Here is a 12,322-nt window from a genome sequence, read left to right as displayed (position 1 = left end):
GTTAGTGAAGGTGACTCCAAATTTCATTAATAAAAAAATGATTAGAGGTTAATTTCAACTAGCAGAAGGCAAACCTTGTTATTGAATTTCTGAGGTTCTTAACAGACTGTCTAGGTTCCTTACTAGAAATTAATTGCAAAAAACCATGCAACGAATAGGCACACAAGACTTGGGTTGCAAAATTCCAGGAAAATGAATAAAGATGGCAGAAAAGGAGCTGGAGAAATGGCTCCGTGGTTAAGAACTCATACTGCTCTTGTAGAGGACCCAAGTCCCCAGCACCCACAGTGGGCATCTCACAACCGCCCGTAACTCCAGCTCCAGGGGATCTGAAGACCTCGGCGTCCTCTGCAAGCACTTATGTGCACAGGAACACAAATACACATTAAAAAACAACAACAACAAAACCATTCAGCAGACACTGCAGAGCCTCCCACTTCTCTTCAATTCTTCTAGCATCTTTAAAAGGATGCTCGGGTGAAGGCTCCAGTTCCTACAAAGCTATGGACAAGAAGTGAAGCACAGAAGTCACCGCGCAACAGGGTTCCGTTGGAGAGCACACCCTCTTGCTCCATCTCCTGGCGGTGACTGTGTGGTCACCACCATAGAAAGACAGGCCAGCCAAGGATCTGGAGAATTCCTCCAGTACGGCTCGGACGTCCTTTTCAGCCCCAAGCAAGCCCACCCAGCCATTAACGGAGAGGGCCGCGCTTGTAACCATCCACCCACGCTAAGCAAGAAGCCTCGATAGCACTCATCCACGTCTTGTGCTCACGCATCGTCTATAAAACTTAGTGTCCTAATCTCGCGGGATCTTGCCACAGAGACCCGGGAGCTTTGGAAGAGTCAGGTGACCCCGAGACTCCGCCCAGGTGTTGCTGGCCGCCTTGCGCATGCGCGGAGCGCCGGAGGTGGCTCGCGCGCTGCTTGGGTTGCCGAGGCTATGGGGCTGAGTCGGGTCCGTGCGGTCTTCTTTGACCTGGACAACACGCTCATCGACACGGCCGGGGCGAGCAGGAGAGGCATGTTGGAGGTAACGTCCCCGCGCCGTCGCCCTCCCCTGCCGGGCCAACACTCCGCACCCTCAGTCCCCCGCCGGGTGCCCGTGGAGCTTCATTCCCGCGCGTGGGGCCGGGTGCTGGACTCTGAACTGCCACGACTGCAGAGTCGCCGCCACCTGTGGTCACCCGGGCTCGGACGGCGCGGGACGAGACCCCCCGCCCTCCTCTCACTGCAGCCCCGCGCGAGATGGGCTTCGGTGGGTTTGGGGGAAGAGGCTCAGACAAGGCTTTGGCCCAGGAAGTTACATAACTCTGAGAGGCGGGCCCGGACTTAATCTACATCATAGCAATTTTTTCCCCCTGCAGGCCTCACTGTGATCTTCCAGGCTTTCTGGTGCTGAGACCCTCGGCACATAAAATGCTGAGGGAGCAGTCTTTTAGTGAGGCATTGTTGACCTGCATCCTCCTAACTGTAGCTACAGATGCTGTCGGACATCTTCCTTCTCCAGGCCAGACCTTAACCCACCCCTACTTTCCTTCCTCTGCCTTCAGCTTCAAGGAGAAACCGAAGGAGTATCAGACATGGAAAGCCCACTTACAAAAAAGCCAGCCCTTTCAATACTAAGGGTCCTATGCTTCTTCAGGTAGTTTTTGTTTATCCGGGTCTTGCCTCATTGCATACAGTTTGTTCGTGTCGGCCTTCTACTTTAAAATTCTCAAACACTACACCTCTCTTGGACTATGCTTTTCTGCACAGCTATGTTTTAAGAAAAATCTACACCCGTTGTCTCCATCAGGTCTCTCTTCTCTGTATTTCCAAATCCACTGGGAGGTAACTTCTGTCTCTGCCACTAGAATACAATAGGCTTGCCAAGTGGTTAGGTGGCTCCCAAAGTGCCAACGTCACTAGGTATTTTGAATTGGTGTTTGTGTGTGTTTTCCTGGTTCTGAGGTTTGAACCTACCTTCTTGCCATCCTAAACGGGTTCTACACTGAGCTACTTCTCCCCACACTTGGAATCAGTCTTAAGTGAAGCTTTCCACACTGCTGATTGTCCCTTGCACTCTGACACCCTCACAAGTACATACTTCCGGGTGTTCTGCCTCCGTTATCTCTAACTGCAGACAGTGCACACTTAACCGGTGCTCTTACCCAGCTGAGCCCGGTGTTTTGATACTCAGTTTTTGTTTGAGGCTGGTTCTTGTTAAATAGGCCTATTAAACCTCACATTTAGTTTGAATCACAGTTCTCCCAGTACTCAGTGCCTCAGCGGATCGCCTGTCTATGCCTAGCCTCAAATCCTCATAAATTTGAGCATTAGTCTGCATGACACTGTCAGGTTGCTTTAATGTCGTACATGGCAAGATTGGAACACCCAGTGCTCATCCATCCACTCTTGTCTCCCAGTCTCCCTTACTCCCCACTTAATTGCAGAAAGACTCATCCGATGTAGACTTTTTGCTGTGGTCTTGTCTCCAGGCTGACCACATCCAGTTCGTTCTTCACATCCCTGCCATAGTGAGTTTTGGGTTTGGTTTTGTTTTTAAACAACAACAACAAAATTGACTTGGAAGACAAGGCAAGAATATCCCTTGAGCTCCAGAATTTGAGGTCAGTCTAAGCAAAGCAACATTACTACCCCACAATATTTCTCCATGGCGTTGACCCTATATTTTGTACCTTATTTTTTTTTCTTCTGGTATCTCTCACTGCACCTGTCAGAGGATGTTGTCATTAATTTTTGCAACTCATGCCTGCAGCAGAACCCTGAGTTTCCTGAAAGGGAATATGCTATCTTAATTATCTTTGTTTGACATGTAATAAATGCTGAATTAATAGTGGATGGTGGATAAGAATCCATATCTCCAGTCTTGGTTCTTTTACTACCTCCTTTACTTATAAATGGTCTTTGAAATTAGCAAAATTAAATGCTATGAATACTTTATCTTGTAAGGATACAACATTCCTTATAAATTTTGATCTATCCCAAAGTAACATGCCAGCTGTCATGAGCCATTCTGAATGACTTCTGAGGGGCTAGGAAGATGTCTAGTCTTTTCCTAGGGGAGAGGGTATATCAGTTTTACTTTCTAAAGAACCATTTGGGCAAGTTTTCTTTTTTCTTTTTTTTTGGGGAGGGGGTATATGTCTTATTACTGCTCTCTTGCTGTGACAGAGCAGCCTACAGGAGAAAACATTTAATTTGGGGCTTGTTTACAGCTTTGGAAGGTAGGTCTGTGATCATCATGATGAGACGTTTAGTGGCAGGCATGCTTGGTGCTGGAGCAGGAGCTGCGAGCTGCGAGCTCACATCAGACTTGCAAGGTAGAGCCAGAGATAGCAAGACTAGGCCTAGTTTTTGAAAAAGCCCACTCCTAGATGACATTTACCTCTTCCAACACCGTTACACCTTGTTGTCCACTAACTGAAAATCAAACATTTAAATATATTTAAATTGGGGCCATTCTTAGTCAGACAACTACTGTATACTTTCATAGCCAAGAAGAAAAGGCATGAATGTATAGTTAGTTCTTCATAGAACAGTTTTTTTAAAAAAATCATTTGTAAATTAAATGTCTAATGGAAATAGCTGTGAACATAATAAATGCATTTACAGGTGTGTTAGAAAAAGTAGAGGGGGCAATGTATTTCATTTTTCAGGTAGATTCATGACATTTGGCATTAGTGAGTGGTGTTTGGTTTAACTAGGAATAACCAAGAATGCTAAGGATGCAGTTCATTTGGTAGATGCTTGCCTAATTTTCACAGGTCTCTGGTCTGAGCTCCCAGAATCATAAAAATTAGCCATGGTGGTAGATACCTGTAATCCCAACATTTATCAGGTAGAAGCAAAAGAATCAGAAATTCAAAGTCGTCACTCAGCTACAAAGAGAGCTTGAGAGCAGACTTTATAAAATCCTGTCTCTAAAACATTTTTTAAAGGGAAAACAGGTGGAGTTAGCCATAGAGATGGCTCAGGGCTTAACACTTGCTGCTCTTCTAGAAGGCCTGAGTTCACATCCCAGCACCTATGTTGGATGACTCACAGCCACCTGGAACTCCAGCTTCAGGGAATCTAGCCTCCATGGGCAGCCCCACACATGTGGTTGACGTGTATGCATAGACATAAAAATAAATCTTAAAGTAGCAAAATCATTTAAATTTCTGGGCTGTTTAACAATCGTGTGTGTGTGTGTGTGTGTGTGTGTGTGTGTGAATTTAGCCCCTTCACATCCAAGTCACAGGTATTCAGAAAATAACTTCTCATAAAGTATTATTGTTATGTAGTTCCCAAACTAACCCTCAAAAGGTCTTGCAAAATTACAGTTACTTTAACTCTTACTTGTGACAGTGACTCTAGTTCCAGGTCCAGGGAGTAAAAGATAGAAAAGATGCTTCTTTTGTTCAGAGTGGTAGAGTTTTGAAGTGGATGCGTTCTAATCTAGACTGGTGCTTGCTCTCTCACTTCAGGCCCCTGCCTGCAGTTACCTAGGGCATTTGTTACATCAGTCTTTTCCAGATCTGTCTTACTCCACGTACAAAATGTCCTCCACACCTTCAAATTAGAGGCCTTTGTCCTCTACCTCCAATTGAGGCCAAACTTATTCTCAGTGAAGGTTAGGAAAGTAATAAGATGTGCTGATGCAACTCAAGTGTATTCCTGTTTGAACTAATAACATGAGTAACTGATAAACATTTTTTTCTAAAGATGTTAATATTTTTATGTACATGACTATAGGCTCATAAGTGTGCATGCACATGTGTATACACACGTGGAAGCTGGAAGAGAACCTCAACTGTATCATCCTCAAGAACACCACCCCCTCCTTGTAACAGGATCTCTTCCTGGAGCAGAGCTTACCAGTTAGGTTAGACTGGCTAGCTAGTGAGCCTTGGGTATCCTCTGTTTAGACTTCATCAGGACTGGGGTCACAAGCATCTGTGATTGCTCAGCACTCTCCCATGAGTTCTAGAGATTGAACCCTGATCCTGGCAAAAGGTAAGTTCTTTAATCACTGAGCCAACCCACCCCACCCTCTGGCTCAAGCTATGTGATGGCATGAGTAAAAATAGCACCCATATTTCAAAGCTTACTCATTAGGGAGTGACACAATTCAAAAAGGATTAGGAAGTGTTACTTTGTAGGAGGAAGTGTGTCATGAGGTAGGCTTCGAGGGTCCAAAAGGCCATGTCAGGCCAGCATCTCTGCCTGCAGATCAGGATCTGGCTCTCAGGTCTGGTGGTAGCATTATGCCTGTCTGATTCCCACCATGATGATAATGGATTTAGCCTCTGAAAGTAAGCAAGCCTCCAATTAAATGCTTTCTTTTATAAGAGTTGCCTTGGTCATAGTTACTCTTCACAGCAATAGAATAGTGCTAATTGATTAAAATGCTATGGTCATAATAAAAAAATTTGTGACTAGTTGCCATGTAGCAGTAATGGTGTGACAAATGGGAAAATTAATTAAAGATGTGATCAGGGAAGATTTTGCAACTTAGGGGAAGGGTATGCTGTGCCTTCAAAGGTGTTTATCCCCACATTTACAGTCTCAGGAGTGAGGCTGTGGTGTTGCCAACTGCAATAACAGGACATTGGGGCATTGTGGCTTTCTGTTCTCTGTCAACTAGGCCTGTGACACTTCACCATGTAACTACTGAAACTTTTAGAGTGTCCTTTGCTTATAGCTGAAGATGAAAAAAAAAAAACAGATTAATACTGGTTTTGTTGTTTGTTTTTATTTTTTGCTTTTTTTTTAAGATGGTGACAAAACCATGAAGTTTAAATGGCTAGTTTTTTGTATTTTTGCCTTAAATTCTTTGTGTGTGTGTGTGTGTGTGTGTGTGTGTGTGTGTGTGTGTGTGTAAAATCAATGCTTTTCAGACGGTATTAAAACATTTCATTAGATTTAAGTGAAATTCTTATTTTCATGTCTTCATAACCAATATGAAACATGGTAGGCTACCAAGCAAATCAAGGCTTGTTTTTAGCTTTGTGTGTAGAATCATTTTAGACTAGATGCTGGGGACAGAGACATAGGCAGCAAGGTGTGTGGAGCAGATAGATGATATACACATTATTGGTTGTCTCTGAGGTATAGAGTCTTTAATTTGGCCAAATCAGATGGTGTGGTAATGGGAAGATATCACTCTTTCTTATGACATGACTACGAAAGACAAGGTATGCTGACCAAGTTATTTTTCTCTGCCTAGGTAATAAAGCTCTTACAATCAAAATACCACTACAAAGAAGAGGCTGAAATCATCTGTGATAAAGTTCAAGTTAAACTGAGCAAGGAATGCTTTCATCCTTATAGTACATGCATTACAGATGTGAGGACTTCACACTGGGAAGAAGCAATCCAGGAAACCAAAGGTGGTGCCGACAATAGGAAATTGGCTGAGGAATGTTATTTCCTGTGGAAATCTACACGCTTACAGCACATGACCCTAGCAGAAGATGTCAAAGCCATGCTCACTGAACTTCGAAAAGAGGTCCGCCTACTCTTGTTAACAAACGGTGACAGACAGACACAGAGGGAAAAGATCGAGGCCTGTGCCTGCCAATCTTACTTCGATGCCATTGTTGTAGGAGGAGAACAGAAGGAAGAGAAACCAGCACCTTCCATATTTTATCACTGCTGTGATCTTCTGGGAGTGCAGCCAGGGGACTGTGTGATGGTTGGTGACACTCTAGAAACCGATATACAAGGAGGCCTCAATGCAGGACTGAAAGCCACAGTCTGGATAAACAAGAGTGGAAGAGTGCCGCTGACATCATCCCCCATGCCTCACTATATGGTTTCCTCTGTGTTAGAATTACCTGCTCTCTTGCAAAGCATAGATTGCAAAGTCAGCATGTCTGTGTAAATATAGAGGGGGCACAGTGACCATATTCAGAGCCAGTTTCCAGGATTAGAACTAAGGAAAGCTAACGTGTGCCTGTATATTTGGTTCAACTCTAAGAATAATGTAAGGGAGGGATTCATAGTCAGGCTGTGGAGATCCTCCCACCCCTGCTGCTGTTGATAACCACAGGCTTCTATTCATGTCCAAAATCCAGGCTTTAATCGTGTAGTCCAAAAAACTTGAAGAAAGGCAGAATAGCTTATATGATGATGTACTGGTTTCTAAAGTAGAAATAGATTTACAAAAATAGATATTCTAAGAGATTCAGGCAGCTGAGTTGGATCAATATAAGTACTAAATCACACAAATCAAGACATTTCATAGTGAAATTTTGCATATTTTAGGCAAAATTTTGTTAGAAATATTGTGCCTACTTTCAATGTATATGTTCTTATCTATTATCTAATTTTTCTGCATGACTTTTGGAGGGCTGAATTTTCTGTGGCGTGAACACGACATTGTTATAGTTTGGGGAAAAACTATTAAAAATCAAACCGTGGTGCTTTTTTTTTCCACACCATTTTCATACTTTTAGAGTGAGTTTGTGGCTCCTAATGAGTAAAGACTGCCTTTTCTCGAGCACACAGTGGAGGGAATTGGACATTTTGCTCAAGTTGAGTGCTGGCTATGTAGCACCAAAAGTCATTTTGTTCCTTTGGATTCACAAGAATAAAATTACCGTCATGTGCTCTGAGCAGGTCATTTTCCCACTGGTCTGATCTCTGGTAACTACTTCCCCCAGGTGACCAAACTAGTAGAGAAAATTAGGTTTGAAAGCTGGGCATAGTGGTGCACACCTTCAATTTCAGCATTCAGTAGGCAAAACCAGATGGAGCTCTAAGACCAGCCAGAGCTACATAGTAGTCTCAAAACCAAAACAAACAAAAACCAAGAACTTGAATGGCTTTCACAGTTACCTCTGTCTCAGGTTTGTTTTCACACTTTGAAGAAGGACTGTATCTCTAGAGCTTACCTGGAGCTTAATTAGTATGCCAAGGTAACATTAGCAACCAGAGAATCTCCCCCAGACAAAAAGATGACTAGTCTCATGAATTCATAAACAGGCTCAGAATGGATAGCTAATAAAGGTAAAATGGTAATGAAAATAATATAACTTCTAGCCACCCCACAGGTAGTAGACACAGATATGCCAAGTCATACTAACTGAAGGTTTATCATTTCTAAGATGTTAGCAGTCAGCAAAAGTAATCTGGGAGAAATACAAGAGTTACATTATTTCTTTCTTCATAGCATATCCCAGGCAGTTCAGCATGTGACATCTCAGTCTTTCTATGCCTTCTTCAGAAAAGAGCTTTGATGTTTTATCTTCTGAGTGGAATGTTACATAGATAATAAAAAAGGATTTGACTAGGCCTATGATATTACTAATGCTTTTTAGGTTGTTAGAATTCTTTAAAATTAAACAATGATAAATAATGTTTTGTCATCTATATTATTGTATAGTTTCCCCAGGAATGAGATATTCATACAAAGCCAGAAGTTCTCAGTTGTCCAGAGGTCCCAAAGCACTGTAGCTAGAAGAATACCTAGAGTAGATATGGGCAGGGCCCTTAGCTGGGTATTGACACAGGTAGGTATGTTCCAAGTCTGGCATTCTCTACTGTGTAAGGATTGACCTACTGTGAGGATTCTCTTGAAGAAGTACTTGTAGTTGATTAATGACATTCAAACTGATTCATATAGCTTGCAGTTAACATGTTTCAAGCTGTGGTGTAATTGTGTGGTAGAGTCTATGTAGTTCCATGGTAGAGAGCCAACAGGCACAAGGCCTGGGATTTGGTTTTCAGTACTGGAAAAAATCCTAACTCCTTAAACACATTTAATTATAATGAGCATGTTAATTATGCCTGTTAAATACAGCCTTGTATGTCATTTATATAGTCATGTGGTACTCTGGTGTTTGTCATTCCATTTTTTAAATGGAAATATATTTCATTCATATATGAAAAAAGCATTAGTTATACACAAGTTGGAGGAAAGGAGAATGGCAGAAAGGCTCATGAGGTGAAGGGAGCCAGCTCAGCTGGATTCTTAGCCCCTGCCCCGATCTGGACTGGCTTGCTCCCCACCTGGTGCTAGCCCTATCCTGTGGTTCCCCTTTTGTCTCTTAACTTGGATTTCCAGTTGTCTGTGTCCTGTATAAACCCTTTTATTTCTATTATATGGGTGCTGGACATCTTTGTATAGGTTTCTTAGAAATAAGGTGAGGCAAAATTACCAAGATCATAAATGCTTGCAAGTGTCTTTGGTTGCTGACGGTTTAACAGTACACATCCAGACATTTTCATTTGGAGTGCCCAAGGTGTTGGTTTGTGCTCTAGTGGTCATTTGTGTGTGGTGAGGTTCTTTTTCTCTCCTGTAGCTCTGAGAACTCAAGCAGTCAATGGTGGTGGCATTGATGAGAATTTTTCTTTATTTTGTCCTCTGAACCCTTCCAAAAGCTTAATACTCTTTGTTATTGGGAAATGCATTATGAATGTGTATAAATGTTTTGCCTGCCTGTATGTGTGTGTACCATATATGTGCAGAGATCAGATGAGGGCCTTGAATTTTCTGGAACTGAAATCAGAGATAGTTTGAGCCCTTATCTGGGTGCTAGGAATTGAACTCAGGTCTTGCAAGAGATCTTAACCATTGAGCCATCTGTCCAACTTATTTTGAAAGCCTCCCTACTACCTTGGGTTTGTGGGGATTGTTTTGTTGTGTTTTTGTTTTTGTTTTTATGGAACTACTGCTGTTCAGATGTTAGATCCTTTCCACACTTTGTTCTGCTCCTGTTAACTTTTTGAGATGTTTCTTCAACTTTACCTTGAAATCCTTATAGCCCTTCCCTCCACTGATATTATACGTAAAGTTTTCAAGAGCTTTTTCAGAGATCCTGAATATTCCTTTTCTCCGTGGACGAAAGAAAATGTCACTGATTCCCCCCCCCCCGACCCCCCGCAGAAAGTCAGCCTATCCTTACAGGTAAGATCATCAACTCAGTAAAATTTAGTCACAGACACTAATGCAAAGTCCTCCCCTGAATGAAGGGCAGTCCTCAACCTTAGTTTCAGTCCGTGTCCAGGAAGGTATAGCAGTAGGAGACAGCTAGTCAGTCATATTGTCCACACTCAGGTAGCAGAGAACAATGTTTCACAGTTGGACCATCTAGAAGTGACCTAAAGCAAAGATGGTCTAGCCATGTCTGTTCTTTTGTTCCTACTATCCTAATGTCTACGTAGTGGAGAAAGCCTTTCAAGAAAAAAACAGTAAAAACTAGTCACTGTCAGTCAAAGAAGCAATTCAGAAGAATGAATGAGCCCAGCACAAAGGATTAACCCACTCTCTTCTGCAACAGTGGACCTTCCCACTAGTGGAGTCTGGTCAGTCCTTCAAGGCCATCACTGTTGAGACATAAAGAATGGTTGCTTGCATCTTTTTTCCCACACTCACTCCTCCTTGGTTGGTGGGAGCAGGACGGAGAGGATTAAGCCTGCCCCTGTCCTGAGTTTGGTTCCACAGCCTCCAATTACTTCCTGAGTATGTGGGTCCTCTCTATACAACCGTAGGTATCAATATTTGTCTTGCTGTTGCATAAGGGGCTATGCAGGTCCTAAATCCTATGCTGATTTTGAAGGAATCAAACATTTGATTGGGGCAGAGAAGGAAGAGAACATTTCTAGAGAGAAATTCTGCCCAGGACCAGTTCATCACATCCTCAGCAGCCAGGAGGAGGTCACCATCTCCAAAGAGGTAATGTCAGCCTGCTTGAGCAATAGGATCTTCCTGAGAAATGGTGGAATAAAATTTGCACAGCCTGGATAGACAATCAAAAGCAGGGTGTGAATAGGAGACCCAGAATACTGTTTGCTCTCCTTCTCCCCCCTCCCCTCTCTCTGTTTGAGTGTGTATGTAAGTAGTAAAGCCATGTGGACAGTGGAGAGAAAGGCTGTGAAGAGCTGTGTGTGTTTGGGTACCCAATGTGAGAAGCAGTGCTAGTGTCGTGTGGCTAAGGGTGCAGGGGTGTATTCGTTCCATGAAGTTGTATGTAGCAGTGTTATGGATCCGTGGGAGGGTTAATGTATGTAGTGGGAGTTTGTTAGAGGTATGTGCATGTACTTGATTTCATAGCCTCATCCCAGGAGTGTGTTTAATGCTGCATGGGTCTAAAAACACCAAAATTGGTCCTTCGGGATAGATCTGAGTGCTGTATTTACATTCCCGTTCCCAGTGCTTTTGGGAGACACCCTCTGACTATAACATTAGGTGCTCAAATTGAGTCTTAGGAGACTGGGAACCTGCCTGGCCCACATACTGCCAAGCTAAGTGTCCAATAGAAGTTCCTGATACACAGAGAAAGGATTCTTCTAAAGGAAGGACAACAGTGGGCATCTGGCAGATTCTCTCTCCACTCCCCCCTCTTAACTAAGAGACCCTAAATTTAGAGACCAAGAGAGAAAATTGTCCTGCACATCATCTTTTTGTGTCTAAGGCTCACAGAAGCTTTTCGTTATTCTTTTGGTAGCTGGTATTAGTAGTGGTGGTTTGGGGTTTTGTTTGTTATGGTGGGTTTTGTTGTTTGTTTGCTTTTTGAGACTGGGACTTACTGTATAGCTTCTGCTATTCTGGAATTTATAGATTTGCCTGCCTCTGTCTCCTGATTGCTGGGATTATAGTGTACAACCATGCTGGGAGGCTTTATTTTTTAAAAGCCTTTCTTAAGCTCTTGGGATCCTGAGGCAGGAGGATTACTACAATTTGAGGTCAACCTGGGCTACAGAGTGAAAAAGTAAAAATGAAAAGAAGAAAGAGGAAGAAGACTTTTTATACCACAGGGTTTCTCTGTGTAGCCCTGGCTGTCCTGGAACTCAAGGATCTGCCAGTCTCTGCACTGAGTGCCAGGATCAAAGGTGTGCACCTCCACACCCAGCCTCCTCTTCTCTTACCTCTTAGACTTCTCTACCTGGTCTATGCACTTCTTTGTTGGACAGTCAGAGTTTTAGAGGCTCTTGCTCTCTTTCCCTCCCTCTTGAGAACATCGTTCTCCGCTCCTCATCCTTTTACGTTCCTTTATTTAACTTCTCATGTTCCTTTCACTCTTTTCCCTGCCCCTTTTGTTCATTTACAGCTGCAACATTTATCTTATGAATATTATATTTTATGGTACACTCTTTTTTTGCTTGCTTTGCTCCATTTATTTGTTTTTCATGACTGGGGCATCTTTGGATATCTGTCTTATCTGTGGGTCCTCATAGGGAGTAAGTTTTACTTTTTTATTTATTTTTTATTTGTATTTTGTGTGTATGGATGTTTTGCCTGCATGTATTTCTGGGTTATGTGAATACCTGGTGCCAGCAGCGGCCAGAAGAAGACATCAGATCTCCTGGAAGTGGAGGGATCAGACAGTTG

General features: G+C 42.9%; 1 protein-coding gene across 2 annotated transcripts; it reads left to right on the top strand.

Moving 5' to 3' along the window:
- Positions 1–894: 894 nt before the first annotated feature.
- Nanp (N-acetylneuraminic acid phosphatase) lies at positions 895–8,347 on the top strand. Of its 2 annotated transcripts, none has more exons than XM_028774935.1 (2): positions 895–1,033; positions 6,215–8,347. In XM_028774935.1, the coding sequence occupies exons 1-2, from the start codon at positions 944–946 to the stop codon at positions 6,869–6,871; spliced, it is 747 nt and encodes a 248-aa protein (XP_028630768.1). In that variant the 5' UTR covers positions 895–943; the 3' UTR covers positions 6,872–8,347. The 2 variants fall into 2 exon arrangements, with proteins under 2 accessions (XP_028630768.1, XP_028630770.1); XM_028774937.1 differs by lacking the exon at positions 895–1,033 and adding an exon at positions 1,299–1,645.
- Positions 8,348–12,322: the final 3,975 nt, after the last annotated feature.

This window comes from Grammomys surdaster, unplaced genomic scaffold (assembly GCF_004785775.1).
Source record: "Grammomys surdaster isolate TR1022 unplaced genomic scaffold, NIH_TR_1.0 251, whole genome shotgun sequence".
NCBI lineage: Eukaryota > Metazoa > Chordata > Mammalia > Rodentia > Muridae > Grammomys > Grammomys surdaster.
This window is presented reverse-complemented; position numbering and strand designations above follow the sequence as displayed.